Here is a 17,674-nt window from a genome sequence, read left to right as displayed (position 1 = left end):
CTTACTCCAGCATACTGGAGTGAAGAAAGCAGAATCTGAATCCGTAGGTATGGAGAAGGACAAGAAGCTGAAGAAAACCAGGCAAGGACTATTTTAAGACCTTCCTAGATGTGCTTACTTTTGGAAATTCTATGTAATTCACATATAAATGTAGCATATGACTCATTGACATATTTTGGAAATGGCTGAACATTTCGACTTTCATCTTATAGTTTTCTTTTCATATTTCAAAGTCAAATTTCTGTTCGTTTGTTTCAGATTCCATATTTTTTAAAGCTTAGGCTCCAGGCACTGTGCCTATAGCATGAAATGGATAATGAAGACATCATTGAAACAGTTGTCCATTGGGTCCAAATCAAGTAGGGAAAGTCATGAACAAAGCAAGCAGTGAGATAATCAGGCATCCTAGTCGGTCTTAAGATAACAGGAACAAATGGAGCATAAGGAGCCAGAGTGTTACCACTTCTGGAATTGTGGAGGTACAGGTTCTAGATGCCAAATTCCCCATACAGCCAAATCAGGAGACTCCTTCTAAGAACGAAGACAGAGAAACTGTGAAGTAAAGGATGTCCTACGTGTTCATCTTACCACTACTCTGTGAGCCCACAGAGGACTTATCCTTCTTTGACATCTTCCACTATACCATTGTGACTAGTCAGGGGCCCTCTCTGATTTAAAAAAAAAAAAAAAAAACCCACAGCGAGACAAATTTGCCCTCTTTCTCTTACACAAAACTGTAGAACTCTGGTTGACATACAACTCCTTAGTCATCGGCACCTCTAGCCCCGACGGACCAAACAACAGCTTCTCAAGCCCCAGGGAACCGGGATTCGAGCTTCCCGGCGAGTGCCACATGAAGGCAAAGCCAGACCTTGGTCCAACAGTCTCCCTGATGGGTTCTGAAAACCAGCCTGGCCCGGAAAATGCCAGGACCCAGCGAGCCGCTTCCAGAAGCTCCGGTAACCCGCACGCATGGCCTCAAGGACTCCTGAATTAAAATAAGCTGGGACGCCCAGAGGGGAACTCGCAGGTTCACAGTAGAGCCAAGGATAAAACGCCAATCGCCGCTTCCGAGTACTCGGGAACCAAGAAAACATCGCCCCCTTCAACTCCCCTTCGACAAACCCTGGGCGGAGCTTGGGGCAACTGACAGCGCGAGCCACCAATGGGAGGCCCCAGGGTGGGTTCGTGGGACCAATCCGAGGGCGCAAAGGAAGCCTTCCCCGTGGCACATCAGCGCAGCTTTCTAAGTTGTCCTCTGACCTCTCTGGTCGCCAGAGCCATAGAGAGGGAGACAGTCGCCGTAAAATGGTGACGCTGGCTATACTATGCCGCTCACTCACAGCCTTACCCTTTTCCTCTTCCGAGGCCCAAGCCCTGAGGCCGCCCCGCCCCCGGCCCTTTGCTTAATACCGCCCCTCCCCGGAGAGGACCTGCGAAGATGTGGAATTTCCAAAGCTTATTGGATGCTGGTGGTGTCACTCTGGAGGGCGGCGGGGCTCGCAGCGGCGACGGCCGCCCCTCTCTGACGGTGATTGGAGTCGTCTGAGTAGCCCCGGGATTGGTGCGAGGCGGGGCCAGAGCCGTCGGGCACCTTGGACCGAAGGGTGGGGAGGTGGTGGCAACCGAGGAGCCGGTGGGGGCTCGCAGCTCCCTTGTCCGCCGCGTGCCTTCCGCGGAGAGCCGGGTGGAAAGAAGGAGCGGAGAACCCCCAAGCTCATCACGCGGGGGCGGGAGTGGCAGTTATCGCGTGTCGGGCGTGGGACCAGTGGGGCCGGCGGTCGGGTGGGTGGTAGTAGAGGGTGATAGAGGTGCAGGGGTCCAGGAGTCGACAGCAGAATTAGCTGGAGACCTAGACCTGGGAGCGCTTCCGGGGAGGAGGACTTGGGGGGCAGAGGAGGGCGTGGGCGTGTCTGGTATGGGATGCCTTGCAAAGGAGGGGGCCTTGCTTAGTAGATCTGTGGGTGGCTCCTTTGAGGAATACTCTCTTTCCTTTTTGCCTTTTGATTTGCCGAAGGAGTCCCCATGGTCTCTGTACAAGTTTTGGAAACTGTCTCTTTGGGTGGGCCTAATCACCTGCTACTTCATTATAGAACTGCCCAGGGCCTTTTCTGATACTGAGCACAAACGTGGGGAATATGGCAGAAAAGAGGAGGCCGCTGCTGGGCTTCGTGGGCAAACTCCCCAGTGGAACCACAGCCGGAAACTCAGGCAAAACTCACTGCCCTTTGTGCATGGGGCTCTTCAAAGCCCCCAGGCTCTTGCCTTGTTTGCACACAGTTTGCACCACCTGTCTGGAGCAGCTGGAACCCTTCTCAGTAGTGGACATCCGAGGGGGAGAATCTGACACAAGCTCTGAGGGGTCCGTATTCCAGGAACTCAAGCCACGCGCTCTGCAGCCACAGATTGGCATCCTCTGTCCGGTATGTGATGCTCAGGTGGACCTGCCCATGGGTGGAGTGAAGGCTTTAACCATAGACCACCTGGCCATGAATGATGTGATGCTGGAGAGTCTGCGTGGGGAAGGCCAGGGCCTGGTGTGTGACCTGTGCAGCGACAGGGAAGTGGAGAAGAGGTGTCAGACCTGCAAAGCCAATCTCTGCCGCTTTTGCTGCCAGGCTCATAGGTAAAGACGGGAAACCCACCTGGTGTGGCTTAAGAGCGGAGTATAAAGAGGTGTCAAGGCAGAGAGATCCCTTGGTGAGCAGATGGAAAGGAAAGCTCAAATGCCATGGAAGGTCAGAGAACAGTATACAATGTGATTACAGATGTTCCAGAACAGTAGTTAAATTTTGCAGCCTTTATATAATACCCATGGTAATAATAGCATCACATGTTTGCAGGGTCCATTTCACTTTTCAAAGCTCTTACCCAGTTTCCTTGGCTCATCAATCATTTGTATGGGGTGCTAGAGAAAGAGTATGATAGCAGATCCCCTGCCCTCAATCTTATTTGATCCTTGGAACTCAGAAAAGCAGGCACTGTTTTCACCCCTATTTATTATTGGAGGAAACTGAAGCTCAGCAGTATGTGGTATGCCAAGGTCCCATAACTGGTAAGTAATATACAACAATTGAATTTAAAATCCAAATCCTCTACCTGCCTGCTGTGTTTTCTCATCTCTGTTGCCTTCCCAGTATAAGGTGCTGATTGGTGGGCTACCACCTCAACCTTTGCGCTGTACCCTAGAGGTACTCTGGAACTTGGTGAGATGGACTTGGGGTGGGGATTATGTCTTTTATGGTGTTTGGTGAACAGTTTGTCACGGGAAATCACTTTGTGCCTTCAGACCACCTCCCGCCATTCCAGAACATCACAGTATGAAATGGCCAATGTTTCAGGCTTAGCTACAGTGGTTTTTAAGTTCTGCCTTCCAGGTATTTTCTGGCCTCACCAACGGAACAAGTTAGCAGTCTTCATTCCTTCTATTTTTACCTTGTAATGATGACTACTTTGCTGCCAGCTAAGCAGCTGACCCTGTTTTGTCCACAGCCACTCTGCTGGTGCCAGAACAGGCATGTAAGCTTGACATTGCTAAGACACTAAACATGGTGTAACTCTCAACAGTCACCGTGGTTTCTGAGGATTCCCTGAATCTCTAGAGGGCTATAAAAAGAGGGAATTAAAAGAGAGCTTTGGTTCTACTGACCACTGATTTTACTCTTTCTAATAATGTTGATGACTTTCCTCTAGAAAATTCTAGCTTGCTGCTTTGGGCCACGGAGGCACTGGTCAAAGGAAATGCTTTCCCAGAGAGTTTGATGAAAGCTGAGGGAGACTCTGTTGTGCCCAGGTAGTTGCTTTTTAACTGCCTGAAGTTTATTGCTAAGCTGTCTGGCACAGGTCTCATCTCGCTGCTGGGTCTCCACCAAACTCTCCCCTCTAGCTTGCTGTAGCACTAGGCTGTGGCTCTTGCCTAAACTTGACAAATGAACTCTTGGGGAAGGTCCCAGGAGGTAGCCTTACCATTGCAAAAGTCATGCACCAAGCCAGAGAGCCCTAGCCTCCTATCATTTCGTCCCATAGAGCAAGCAGCCCTTTCACATAGGTATTACCCCAGTGTACAGTGGAGGAACTGGAATCCTAGAGACTCATGTGATTAGTAAGAGGTTAGAATGAGGAACTGAACCCAGATTTGTTGAACTTCCGAACCCATGACCTTAAAACTGCCGGACTGTTTCCCTGCTGGACTCGTCCCCTCATTTTCTGTTCCTGCCTCTGTTTGCCTCTAGGCGGCAGAAGAAGACGACCTACCATACCATGGTGGATCTGAAAGACTTAAAAGGCTACAGCCAGATTGGGAAGCCCATTCTGTGTCCTGCTCACCCTGCAGAGGAGCTGAGGCTGTTCTGCGAGCTCTGCGACCGGCCTGTGTGCCGGGACTGCGTGGTGGGGGAGCACCGGGAGCACCCGTGTGACTTCACTAGCAACGTTATTCACAAGCACGGGGACTCCGTGCGGGAGCTGCTCAGGGGTACCCAGCCCCACGTGGAGGCCCTGGAGGAGGCCCTGGCACAGATCAAAGGGACCAACAGCGCTGTACAGGAGCGGGTGAAGGCCGTAGCCGCCGACATCCGCACCTTCTCCGAGGGCTATATCAAGGCCATCGAGGAGCATCGGGACAAGCTGCTGAAGCAGCTGGAAGACATCCGAGTCCAGAAGGAAAACTCTCTGCAGCTGCAGAAGGCACAACTGGAGCAGCTGCTGGCAGACATGCGGACAGGAGTGGAGTTCACCGAGCACCTGCTGACCAGTGGCTCCGACCTGGAGATCCTCATCACCAAAGGGGTGGTGGTGGAACGGCTCACCAAGCTGAACAAAGTGGAATACAGTGCCCATCCCGGAGTCAACGAGAAGATAAGCTTCTCTCCCAAGGAGAAAGCAGGCCTGTGCCGTGGCTATGAAGTTTACGGGGCCATCAACACCAAAGAGGTCGATCCAGCCAAATGTGTCCTCCAAGGGGAAGGTAGGGCAACATCTCCCATTGGCGTGGAAAGGGCAGCGGCAGGACATGGTGTCAAAGACATGTGGCATTTTCAGCTACGGTCTTCATTCGGCTAGGGAGAGAGTCATACCCATCCAACGGATGGTGATCCCTCCCTTGTCCTTTTCTTTCTGGTTTGTTCTGGTCAGGTTGCACTTAAGATCCCAGACAGGGGTGAGGCTTGACCCTTTTCCAGTTGAGAAAAGTAGTAACAACCAAAGAACTCAAGGATCAGACTGCTTCTCTCAGGTGACAGAACCGAGGCAGTGCCATAAGACATAACAGCATAGACCTCCGAGTAGAGTGAAATCCTGCCTGTTCAGAGAGGATGTTCGGAGAGGATGGTTCTGAAGAGAATTTCTGAGGAGTGAGGAAGAAGGGATGATGGTTTACTTTCTTTGATGCTCTTTCTGGTTCATGGAAGCCAGATACTGGCATTGAAAAGAATATGGTAGGCATTTCAGTCAGTAGGGGGAGAAACAATTTCTTTTGACCATGGTGTTCGCTTCCTAAAGGAAGCACGTTATTCAAACATTTCACAGATCAGTTTTAACAGGAAGATTGTATTCTAGAGCCATCCTGACCCAGGCCAGGAATTCTTACCTGCTTGGAGGTCACAGATCCCTTTGAAAATGATCTCTCCACCAGAAAACGCCCACTCATTTGAGCATATGATTTCAGGAGATTCTTTGCCCCTCAGAAAGCCTCATAATATTTATAGACCCCAGGTGAAAAAAAAAGCCTATTTCATCTATCTTCTGAACCAGAAATGGAGTGAAAGTGTTAGTTGCTCAGTCATGTCCGATTCTTTACGACCTCATGACTGTAGCCCACCAGGCTCCCCTGTCCATGGGATTCTCCAGGCAAGAATACTGGAATGGGTAGCCATTCCCTTCTCCAGGGGATCTTCCCAACCCAGGGTTCAAAACCGGGTCTCCTGCATTGCAGGCAGATTCTTTACCATCTGAGCTATCAGGGAAACCCTGGACCAGAGGCTATAGCTATTGGATATGCCCCCCAGTGCCTAGGCACAGCTACCATGCTGTAGAGGACTTCAGGCATGCGGAGCCTAAACCGGTCACGTGTACCTCCTGCCTCTTCTAGCAGGATCTGTTGCTCGGAGAGGGTAGTTTGGGGTTACCAGCCTCTCTTTGGGGGCTTCCCTGGTGGCTCAGACTGTAAAGGGTCTGCCTGCAATGTGGAAGACCTGGATTTGATCCCTGGGTTGGGAAGATCCCCTGGAGGAAGGCATGGCAACCCGCTCCAGTATTCTTGCCTGGAGAATCCCCATGGACAGAGGAGCCTGGTGGGCTACAATCCATGGGGTTGCAAAGAGTTGGACACAACTAAGCAACTAAGCACAACACAGCACAGCCTCTCTTTTATTCTCTGAATACATACGTCAAGCCTGAGTTTTTTCAAAGCTTTCTTAAGGCTGAAATTAAGATCCAGGATCCTTTACAATCCAAGAGCTGCTGCTGGCTGAGAGAGAACCAGGTTCACCAGAAGTGACTCCCAAGAAGTATGCTCCAGGAAACAGACAGGAAGAGAAAAGAAAGGGAGGAAACTGGAAACACGACCTTTTGTACTAAACAGAAAAAGCAAGATGGCGTCTGATCTGGGGATGCGGTCACTACGTTGGCCTTTGAGATTGAGGACTGAGTGTTTATCTTCCACAGATCTTCACAGAGCCCGTGAGAAACAGCCAGCCTCTTTCATCGTGCTTTGTAAGGATGCAACAGGAGAGAGCATGGGCAGGGGAGGAGACAACGTTCAAGTCACAGTAATCCCTAACGATAAGAAAGACAGGTTTGTATCATGCACCCAGGCATCACGGACCTGGAAATCCAAGGTTCTTTGCAGTCATGGGGCTGCAACTCCAGTAGTTCAGCCTACCTCCCCATGATGCCATTAAGAAGTACCATAGGACCATGTGGACCAGATGCAATTCCTTGTGTGGGTTTTAGGCTCATATTTGATTCTCTCCCAAAGGTCTCATCTGCCCCCACAGACTGTCTTTATCCCAAGCTTTGAATAGATGGCAAAATATTCTGTGTTAGACTGAATGGTGCCCTTCTCAAAGTTCAGCCCCAATGTTTACTATTTGTGCTGGGAGTGAGTTATAAGCAAAGTCTTCAGGATTGGAGGATGGAGGAGGAAGGAAGAAGAGCAGGAGGTAAAACAGAAGCTGATTAGAGAGAACACTGATGTTTTCTGGAATTCTTCTGAATGTCAGATTAAATGAGGATTGATGTTACCTTCTGTTGTAAAGTTACTTTCTGAGACATGGAGAAGACATATCCTGCTTGGGGGACATTTAAAGTTAACATTGGCTGTATGGTATAGAGTTTACATCCTGAATCAGCAGGCAGCTGAAGCAGGCTTTGTGAGAATGAGTGGTATTTTTGAACTCCCGTTTCTATACAGTCCCGTCAAAACGATGGTCCATGATAACAAGGATGGGACATACTATGTTTCCTATACGCCCAAGGAACCTGGCACCTATACTGTGTTGGTCTGTGTCAAGGAGCAGCACGTGCAGGTGAGTGAGGCCTTGCCTTCACTTCCCTGACCTTTCACCCCGCCCACCCCACCCCCAGTTTTGTCATCTTAGAATGTGGAGACATTTCACACAGGACCAGCTGTGTAGAGGGATTGACCAGGATTCTCTTCTTTCTTACTTCACCTCACTTTAGAAAGGGCCCAGATTTTGCAGCTCTTATTCTTACTAGAGGATACTGGTGACCCTAAATCCTCTTTATCCCTACTTCACCTGTTAGCAGTTATGCCTGTATTTTATCATTCTCCCAGTTAGTTTATTGGAGTTCTTAATTTGGGAAAGATGCCTTGATCACAGCAGGCAATCTACCAGCAGATGAGTATGCACACATACAAGAAATATAACCTCACTCAGGATTTTCCAGCTTTGCTCAGACTGTGACCAGACATGGACTTACTGGAGTACCACTGGGAGAGTTACGCCCTCTCCTGTAACTAATCAGTCAACTATCTGCCTAACCATTTGCCCAGATAATTCTCTACTCTGTTTATATGTATACTTGTGTGTATACACACACACACACATATATATGCTTATCTGTTACCATGGTTACTACATCACTCCACAGACATATGTAACACTTTCTGGTTTAGAGATTATGAATTTTTAAAAATTGAGTAACACTCAACATGCCCAGCAGAATCTCTGCTGACATACAAGCTGCCAGAGTGTTTCCCCCAACTGGAAATTAACACTGACAGGGACAAGAAAACACCATAGAGCATCAGCATATGTTAGGCTTGTGGCCTGTGCCCTGGGAAGACTCATAGTAGCCATTTGCTGCTTGCCTACTTACAGGATGCCAGACAGGTTAGATATTTTTTCAAACATTATTTCACTTTTCTAACAAACCACTCAAACATAAGGATCGTCATCCAATTAGACCAAGAAAACAAACTTGCCGCAATACACATTACCTGGGTAGAAAAATCAGAATTTGAAACATGTTTGAACTCCCAAGTTGTTTTTAAAACAGATTGTAGGGACTTCCCTGGCCATCCCATGGTTAAGACTCTGCACTCCCAATGCAGGGAATATGGGTTTGATCCCTAGTCAGGGAACTAAGATCCCACATACCATGTAGCCAAAAAAAAAAAAAGACTAAACTTTTTAAAGGAAGAGAGATTTAACATCTGAAAGGCTTCTAAGGTGCCAGCCTCTCTGCTTTGTGTTTTTGCATGGTATGTGATTCTCATATAGGAATAGGCAGATAGCAACACTCATTAAATATTTACTGTTTAGCATAGGGTATAAATTCAAGAAGGAAAACTATTCTTAAAGGAAAGAAGGCAGGTAGGAGAATTTCTAATCCAAGAATTATTAACCACATGCCTAATCTTCCTCTATTTCATCTAACTTCGCCGACCTAGAATGAGTGGATGGGTAAACAGTTGTGTCCAGGATGGAGGGATGAAAGAAAAGGAGTTGGCTTAGGATGTGCGGGATGGGAGTGTGTGGCTGAGAAATTGGAGAAGGGACCGCAGATGTTCTTAGACTGCTCAGGAATGGAGGAGATGGAGACCGAAGTCAGTGACTTGAAAGCACAGTTGAGTTTACTAGTGCTTGCCTGGTGGCTCAGATGGTAAAGAATCTGCCGGTAATGCAGGAGACCCAGGTTTGATTCCTGGTCAGGAAGGTCCCCGGAGGAGGGCATGGCAATCCGCTCCAGTATTCTTGCCTGGAGAATTCCATGGACAGAGCAGCATTGCGGGCTGCAGTCCATAGGGTCGCAAACAGTCGGACGTGACTGAGCGACTAACGCTTTCAGTGTGTCAGGCGGTCTGCGTGCCGGGGCAGCAGCACGGACTCCTTGATGCCTCTCCTTGCATTTGTATCCGGCCCTGTCCAGCTGAGCACCCAGCTGGTTACTGACCCCAGTCACTGTTTGCCTCTGCTGTCCTCGTCCCTCCAGGGGCAGGGCCTGTGGCCAATGCTCTGTTTAGTCTGTGTGATGCTCAGCACATGCCTGTTGACTCATGAGGCACTGTTCTTTGCTCTTGGTCTGAACACTGAAGGGCTCGCCATTCACTGTGACTGTGAGGAAAAGACACCGCTCACACCCGGGCGTGTTTCACTGTTGCACATTCTGCTCCAGCGGAGGCCAGAAAACCGCTCGCTGCGCGTGTGGAGGCACCATGCCAGGTAAGGGGAACCAGTCGCTCCAGAAAGCCCTCACTCTCCCTCTGTGCCTGTCTCCCAGCAGTGGGATCAGCCACCACCGTGACCAGGGTCAGGGTATTCAGACTCAGGCTTTGTTCCTAGGAATGTAGTCCATGCATGTTAAATGTATCACAGTTCTGAAAGTTTCATTTAAAGCTTCTTGGTTATGGAAACTGAAATAGCAAGATGAAAAGTTCTGAGTGCTTTTAGTTTTGATACAGTTCACTGATTCTAGAAGCCCTGTGCTTCTCCTGGGATGGTCAGTTTCAGTCTGTACCCCTTCCAACAGCCTGAGCGCTGTCAAAAACATAAACCCATCCTGTTCCTTTTGAAACCTTAAAGAAATTCCAGGGATGGGAGAACAGATGAATAAATCAACTGAACCAAGTCTGCCTCTTTTCTTGAGGGAAGGAAACGTGGGCAGAAAGGTCGGCATCCCCGCAAGAAATCTAATTATTTTCAGTGTTCTGTCCTGTCCTAACTCTTACGGTGGGCCTTAACGTAGGCTCTTGTAAACTTTCTTAGAAACACTTCAGTTATCTATTCTGTTTATTTCTAGCATTGTGCCCTTTTATTTAGATTTTGTTACGTTAAAATCCAAACCAATTCTTCTCCTTAAGTTCACAGTGTTAAAATAACACTGTTCTTACAACTCCAGCTAACCTTAATTGATTTGCTGTCGTCTGTCCTGAGAGTCTTCCCAACTACAGAGGCATCCGAGAGCCTGTTCCTCTCGCTGGGTTGTTTTTAGATGTAAAAATATCCATGAGTCTGAATTTGGCCAGGAGTGTTCATTTCCATGGTAACTGCTGGACTGCCTTCTGATGGATTTCCCTCTCCTCTTTGGACCACGCAGGTGGGTACCTAGGCTGTGGCCACGGGCACAAAGGCCACCCAGGACGCCCCCACTGGTCGTGCTGTGGGAAGTTTGCGGAGAAGTCGGAATGCACGTGGGCAGGCGGGCAGAGCGCACCCAGGAGTCTCCTGAGGACGGTGGCCCTCTGATGGCTTCCTGCGCCCCTGGTCACAGCTGTGGCCAGCACAGCTTCAGATCACCTAAGGACCACAGACCTGAGTTCTGAAGAAACTGATAGAATTAAAAACAAAGTGCCTTATGTTACACTCTGAAATCCGAGGACCTCTTTGTGAGTTATTCACTGATGGCATGTATGGGCAATCAGGCACCAGAGACCACATTACATTTGTCTTCTTGGCCAGAGGTCTTTGCAGGGAGGGGGAGGTAATAGGCTATCTGGTTTAAGTTAAATACCAGATGGTGCCCCTCATCACTGTCCTTTTAAAAAATATGTACTGTAGTCCAGTAAGATAGCTACTGTACAAAATGACTAAAATAGATTTTAGAATCACACAGTGTGTATCTTAGGTCATCTTCAAAATCAGATCGATCTTTGAAACTTGCAGTTTTTAATCAAAGCTGGCTTTATAGGAGGTGTATAACGTATGCACTACTGTTGTTAAGACAATTAGTATGAGTGTGTGCTCGTGTTTTTGTATGACTGAACCCATTCATCATAAGTCTAAACTTGTTAGAAATAATGTTTCCATGTATACTAACAAAATAGTATGTAGATTTGATCTCAGTTGTAAATAGCAAAATCTAATTCAATAAACTGTAGGCTGCTGCTGCTGCTGCTAAGTCGCTTCAGTCGTGTCCGACTCTGTGCGACCCCATAGACAGCAGCCCACCAGGCTCCCCCATCCCTAGGATTCTCCAGGCAAGAACACTGGAATGGGTTGCCATTTCCTTCTCCAATGCATGAAAGTGAAAAGCAAAAGTGAAGTCGCTCAGTCGTGTCCGGCGACCCCATGGACTGTAGCCCACCAGGCTCCTCCGTCCGTGGGATTTTCCAGGCGAGAGTACTGGAGTGGGGTGCCATCGCCTTCTACCCCCTCATTTCTATACCAAGGAGGCTACCTTCTATTTTGTATAGGCATGGAGGGACCTATGCCATTGGAATTTAGAGCTCATGGGAGTAATTTAGTTCCTTAACTTTTTGATACATAACTTTTTAAAAATTTTCCCCGAGCTGCACATTAGATATTTGTTTCCCTCAAAGAATAAAAACCTTTCCTCATGTCTACTTGCTGCTAGCACACCTTAAATGGATTATGATACTGCTGTTTAGGTGGGAGTGTCCCCACTTGCCCTCTACACCATGTTCATCTCATAGCCCCCAGAGCCTAGAAGGTTACTATTTAGTCAAGGCTAGACACATAGCCCACAAATAAAAGGGAATGCTGTTGAAATAGGACCCTACAAATTCCTTACAGATGTACTCATGCCAGGCGATCCACATACCTTCGTTGTCCTCACATCTCACAGCCTTGTCTTCTAGAGAGTCATTTTCACTTTTGTCTGCATATCTAGGAAATTAACTAGAAGCTTTGGCTCCCAGAGCATGCCAGCTTAACGGAAGAGAATTCTTGGGAGATGAAGTACATAGGACTGGTGCCCCAGCTCTGCCAAGGTCTTCACTGTATATATTCAGTGTGTTCACATTCAGTTCAATGTGTTCTTCTAGGATATTTGATTTCTTATATAGCAAAAACACAGCATGTATTAAATATAATTATTGAAGTCTGCATCGTAAGATTCATTAAGAAGCGACTCATTAGAGTGATGAGTTGGCTCAGGCAAAGGAAGTGAAATAATCGGACAAAACACATTGACTGTCATGTCATCATGGAATATGTTTCCTCCTTAAGGAGGTAGCTACATTGTAGCTGTAAATTTGAAGATACTATATGCTCATTCTTTTCTGGAAAGATTCCCTTCAGCCCTATCTCTGACCAAAATCTGATCTTCCCAGAAGCCCTGACGGCCCTGTAATCCTCTGAGAATATTACTTGTTCTTCCTCACTCCTTATAATCAATCACTGGGCCCAGAGGTCAGGTAACAGTGCTTTAGCTCAGCACTGCTACTTTAAAATCAGTGGTTTTCAACCAAGAGTGAATTTGCCCCTCAAGGATGTTTAGTAAAGTCTCAGACATTTTTCCTTGCCACAGCTGGGAGCAGGGTGCCACTAGCAGCTTTTAGGGAGAAGTCAGAAATGTTGCTTATGATCAATTTGGAACAGCTTCCCACAACGAAGAATTATCCAGGTCAAAGTGTTAATAATGCTGCTGTTGAGAAATCTTGTTCTAGACCATTATTCCCCCTTTAAAAATGGCCAGCCTTGAAGCTCCTGTCTTTATACAAAGACCTGTACGTGGTTCAGCCATCAACAGAGCCCTGAGTCATTTCTCCCTTATTCCTTGAAGATTTTAGCATCAAATTTGCTGATACTCCAGTACTACCCCTCATCAGTCTTAGAATAATTCAATATCTATGTACACATAATGGTTGTAATTCTATGACCAATTCTCTAATGTTCTTTATTCCCTTACTCAGCATACAATCAGTCATACCCTAGACCTTGAGTCCACCTGCTCCCTCTGCATAATCTCAACTTCAAGCATCCTGCAACTATAAACTTCCCATCTTTCCAGCTCACCCACCTGACTCTAATTCTACTTTCCTAGAGTCCCAGGATAGTGACCACCTCCCCACTATTCCCTTCCTGCCTCATGTCCTCTCCTTCAGCCTTACTCAGCTTAAACTCTACAGAACATCATTGCACTCTTGCATGTAGTATCCCTCTGTCCTTTTTCCCTGGAAAAACTCCAGATTAGATTTAGATCTCCATCTAACCCAACTGAATGGTCCTGGAGAAAAAACAAACATGCTATGATGACTAGTCTCACTTTAAACCTGAGGCCACTGACTTCAGTGGACGTAGCATTGCCCAGCAGTTTGACAACATCTCTCTAGGCCATTTACTCTTCCACTCTTCCGGAAGAGTATTTCCTACTCTCCTCAAACTGCGGTCTGTACCCATTTCTCTTCTCCACTTATGACCTGCTTATTACTTCACCAAGAAAACAAAATAATTCAGAAGGGAATTTCCCAACCTTCCCACCATATCAACAAATCGACCCATACTCCTATAAAAAGTAAACTGTTATATGAGTTCTCATTCCATCTCTACAACCCAAGAACGTTGCTCCAGTAATTTCTCCCTCTATTGGATTGCTCATTTCAGAAAATAAACATGCTACAATATTCCCCATCTTCTTTTTTTTTGGTTGAACTACGGCACTTGTGGGATCTTAGTTCCCCAACCAGGGATTGAACCCAGGCCCTCAACAGTAAGAGTGCCGACTCCTAACCACTGGAATGCTAGGGAATTTCCTCCCCATCTTAAAAAACAAATTGCTGTTGATTTTTGTATTAGTGTGCTAGAATACCACAGACTGGGGGGCTTAAACAACATAAATTCAGATCAGATCAGATCAGTTGCTCAGTCGTGTCCGATTCTTTGCGACCCCATGAATCGCAGCATGCCAGGCCTCCCTGTCCATCACCAACTCCCGGAGTTCACTCAGACTCACGTCCATCGAGTCAGTGATGCCATCCAGCCATCTCATCCTCTGTCGTCCCCTTCTGCTCCTGCCCCCAATTCCTCCCAGCATCAGAGTCTTTTCCAATGAGTCAACTCTTCACAAGAGGTGGCCAAAGTACTGGAGTTTCAGCTTTAGCATCATTCCTTCCAAAGAAATCCCAGGGCTGATCTCCTTCAGAATGGACTGGTTGGATCTCCTTGCAGTCCAAGGGACTCTCAAGAGTCTTCTCCTACACCACAGTTCAGAAGCATCAATTCTTCAGCACTCAGCCTTCTTCACAGTCCAACTCTCACACCCATACATGACCACAGGAAAAACCATAGCCTTGACTAGACGAACCTTTGTTGGCAAAGTAACGTCTCTGCTTTTGAATATGCTATCTAGGTTGGTCATAACTTTCCTTCCAAGGAGTAAGCGTCTTTTAATTTCATGGCTGCAGTCACCATCTGCAGTGATTTTGGAGCCCCCAAAAATAAAGTCTGACACTGTTTCCCCATCTATTTCCCATGAAGTGATGGGACCAGATGCCATGATCTTCGTCTTCTGAATGTTGAGCTTTAAGCCAACTTTTTCACTCTCCACTTTCACTTTCATCAAGAGGCTTTTTAGTTCCTCTTCACTTTCTGCCATAAGAGTGGTTTCATCTACATATCTGAGGTTATTGATATTTCTCCCGGCAATCTTGATTCCAGCTTGTGTTTCTTCCAGTCCAGCGTTTCTCATGATGTACTCTGCATATAAGTTAAATAAACAGGGTGACAATATACAGCCTTGACGTACTCCTTTTCCTATTTGGAACCAGTCTGTTGTTCCATGTCCAGTTCTAACTGTTGCTTCCTGACCTGCATACAAATTTCTCAAGAGGCAGATCAGGTGGTCTGGTATTCCCATCTCTTGAAGAATTTTCCACAGTTTATTGTGATCCACACAGTCAAAGGCTTTGGCATAGTCAATAAAGCAGACATAGATGTTTTTCTGGAACTCTCTTGCTTTTTCGATGATCCAGCGGATGTTGGCAATTTGATCTCTGGTTCCTCTGCCTTTTCTAAAACCAGCTTGAACATCAGGAAGTTCACGGTTCACATATTGCTGAAGCCTGGCTTGGAGAATTTTGAGCATTACTTTACTAGCGTGTGAGATGAGCGCAACATAAATTACATTCTCCCAGTTCTGGAGACTGGAAGTCCGAGATCAAGGTGCCAGCGGGGTTGGTTTCTCCTGAGGCCTCGTGTTGGCTTGCAGATGGCACCGTCTCTGGTGTCATCACGTGGCCTTTTCTTTGCACATGTATCCCTGGTGTCTCTCCTTCTTCTTATCAAGAAGCCAATCCTACTCATTTATGGCTCAGCCACATGATCTCATTTAACTTCAATTATTTCCTTAAAGGCCCTATCTTCAAATATCGTCACATTGCGGGTTAGGGCTTCAACCCATGAATTTGGGAAGAACATAATTCATTCAGTCCATAATGGTTTTCTTCATCACTCTCTGACAGCCACTCCATTGTTCTACTTCCCTTTAAAAAGTGTGTTGTTTGTTATCTCTACTTCCCCTCCTTGTATCCCCTCTCTTAGATCTAATCCAGTCTTTCATGCTCACCACACCACATCTCCTGTCATGGTCACCAGTAATATCCATGCCATGGAATCCAGGGGTCAGTTCTTGATCTTTATCCTTCTGACCTACCCACAGCATTGGACAAAGCTGATCACTTACTCCTCCAAGAAAGATTTTCTTCACTTGGCTTATGCATATTGCTCTTCTTAATCACCTATCTCATTGACTTTTCTTCTCAGTCTCTTTTGCTAGTTCCTCCTCCTCTCTCCCGGAGAAGGCAATGGCACCCCACTCCAGTACTCTTGCCTGGAAAGTCCCATGGACGGAGGAGCCTGGTGGGCTACAGTCCATGGGGTCGCAAAGAGTCAGACACGACTGACCGACTTCACTTTCACTTTTCACTTTCAGGCATTGGAGAAGGAAATGGCAACCCACTCCAGTGTTCTTGCCTGGAGAATCCCAGGGATGGGCGAGCCTGAAGCAACTTAGCAGCAGCAGCAGCAGCCTCCTCTCCATTCGCTACACCTTTAAGAGCTCCAAGAATCAGTCCTTGCATTTTCATCTCCCCTCTACATCCTAGGCGATGTCATCCTCTCATGAGTTTAAGTACCTTTTATATACTGATGACTACTTAATTTATCTCCAGCTCCAAATTCCATTATGATTATTGTATATCCAAGAGCCTACCTAACACCTCCACTTGGATGTATCATAGGCACCTTATCTTTAAGATGTCCAAAACAGGACTCTCAGTACCTAATTCTCAGTCTGCCTGCCCACCAGCACCAAAGTGTTTCTCCTGTAGTCTTTTCCATCTCTTTAAAAGGAAAGTCCATGTCTGTTCTTACAGATGGTAGAGCCAATCACCTTGGAAACATCCTTGACTCCCCTCCAAACCACAGGCAAATCATGCTGGCTGTCCCTTCAAAATATATCAGCAGAGCACTGCTCCATGCACGGCTAACCATCCTGATCTAAGATACCACAATTTCTCATCTGGAGTTTTCCAACAGCCTCCTGACTAATGTCTCTGCTTTCGCCCTTAATCCTCTACAGTCTATTCTCCACCCCACAGTCAGAGAGGTCCTTTAAAATACATCACATCATGTCACTCTTCTGCTCAGCACCCTCCAAAGACCTCCTGTGTGTGTGTGCTTAGTCCCTTCAGCTGTGTCTGACCTGCGACGCTATGGACTGTAGCTTGGGGCTTCCCAGGTGGCTCAAGTGGTAAAGAAAGTGCCTGCCAATGCAGGAAACACAAGAGCTGTGGGTTTGATCTCTAGGTCGGGAAGATCCCCTAAAGGAAGGCATGCTGACTGACTCCAGTATGCTTGCCTGGAAAATCCCATGGACAGAGAAGCCTGGTGAGTTACAGTTCATGGGGTCGCAAAGAGTCAGACATGACTGAAGCAACTTAGCATGCATGCATGCATGCACAGACTAGCTTACCAGGCTCCTCTGTCCATGGGATTCTCCAGGCAAGAATACTGGAGTGGGTTGCCATGCCCTCCTCCAGGGGATCTTCCCGACCCAGGGATCAAACCTGCATTACTTACGTCTCCTGCATTGGCAGGCGAGTTCTCTACCACTAGCACCAACTGGAAAGCCCTCCAAAGGCGTCCCATCTTAGAGCAGTTTCCATCACTCTATTCCAGCAAAACTGGCCTGTCTGGGGCCCTCAAACTCTGTCTTACAGCCTTTACAATCACTGTCCCTCCCTCTAGCATACTCCTCTCACAGATACCTACATGATTCACTCCCTCATTTTGCTCAGGTTTTTGCTCCTGTGTTAAATATCATGATTGGAGAGGTCCTTCTCCGCTGCTGCTGCTGCTGCTAAGTCGCTTCAGTCATGTCCGACTCTGTGACCCCATAGACATCAGCCCACCAGGCTCTCCTGCCCCTGGGATTCTCCAGGCAAGAACACTGGAGTGGGTTGCCATTTCCT

General features: G+C 47.3%; 1 protein-coding gene across 11 annotated transcripts; it reads left to right on the top strand.

Annotated features, from left to right (window-relative positions):
• Positions 1 to 1,426: 1,426 nt before the first annotated feature.
• Positions 1,427 to 11,361, top strand: TRIM45 (tripartite motif containing 45). 11 transcript variants are annotated; one of them, XM_086392083.1, is made up of 8 exons: positions 1,580 to 2,423; positions 2,619 to 2,738; positions 2,844 to 3,055; positions 4,233 to 4,966; positions 6,664 to 6,793; positions 7,412 to 7,526; positions 9,560 to 9,686; positions 10,561 to 11,361. In XM_086392083.1, exons 3-8 carry the CDS (start codon positions 3,036 to 3,038, stop codon positions 10,707 to 10,709), a joined length of 1,275 nt encoding a protein of 424 aa, XP_086248209.1. In that variant the 5' UTR covers positions 1,580 to 2,423; positions 2,619 to 2,738; positions 2,844 to 3,035; the 3' UTR covers positions 10,710 to 11,361. The 11 variants fall into 11 exon arrangements, 9 of the variants coding, with proteins under 9 accessions (XP_086248211.1, XP_086248209.1, XP_086248206.1 ...); XM_086392085.1 differs by lacking the exon at positions 2,844 to 3,055 and adding an exon at positions 1,427 to 1,531 and having other exon boundaries at positions 2,094 to 2,626; XM_086392080.1 differs by lacking the exons at positions 2,619 to 2,738; positions 2,844 to 3,055 and adding an exon at positions 3,694 to 3,793.
• Positions 11,362 to 17,674: the final 6,313 nt, after the last annotated feature.

The sequence above is a fragment of the Bos grunniens genome, chromosome 3 (genome assembly GCF_055505025.1).
Source record: "Bos grunniens cultivar Pamir isolate PY7600 chromosome 3, Bosgru_T2T1.0, whole genome shotgun sequence".
Taxonomy (NCBI): domain Eukaryota; kingdom Metazoa; phylum Chordata; class Mammalia; order Artiodactyla; family Bovidae; genus Bos; species Bos grunniens.
This window is presented reverse-complemented; position numbering and strand designations above follow the sequence as displayed.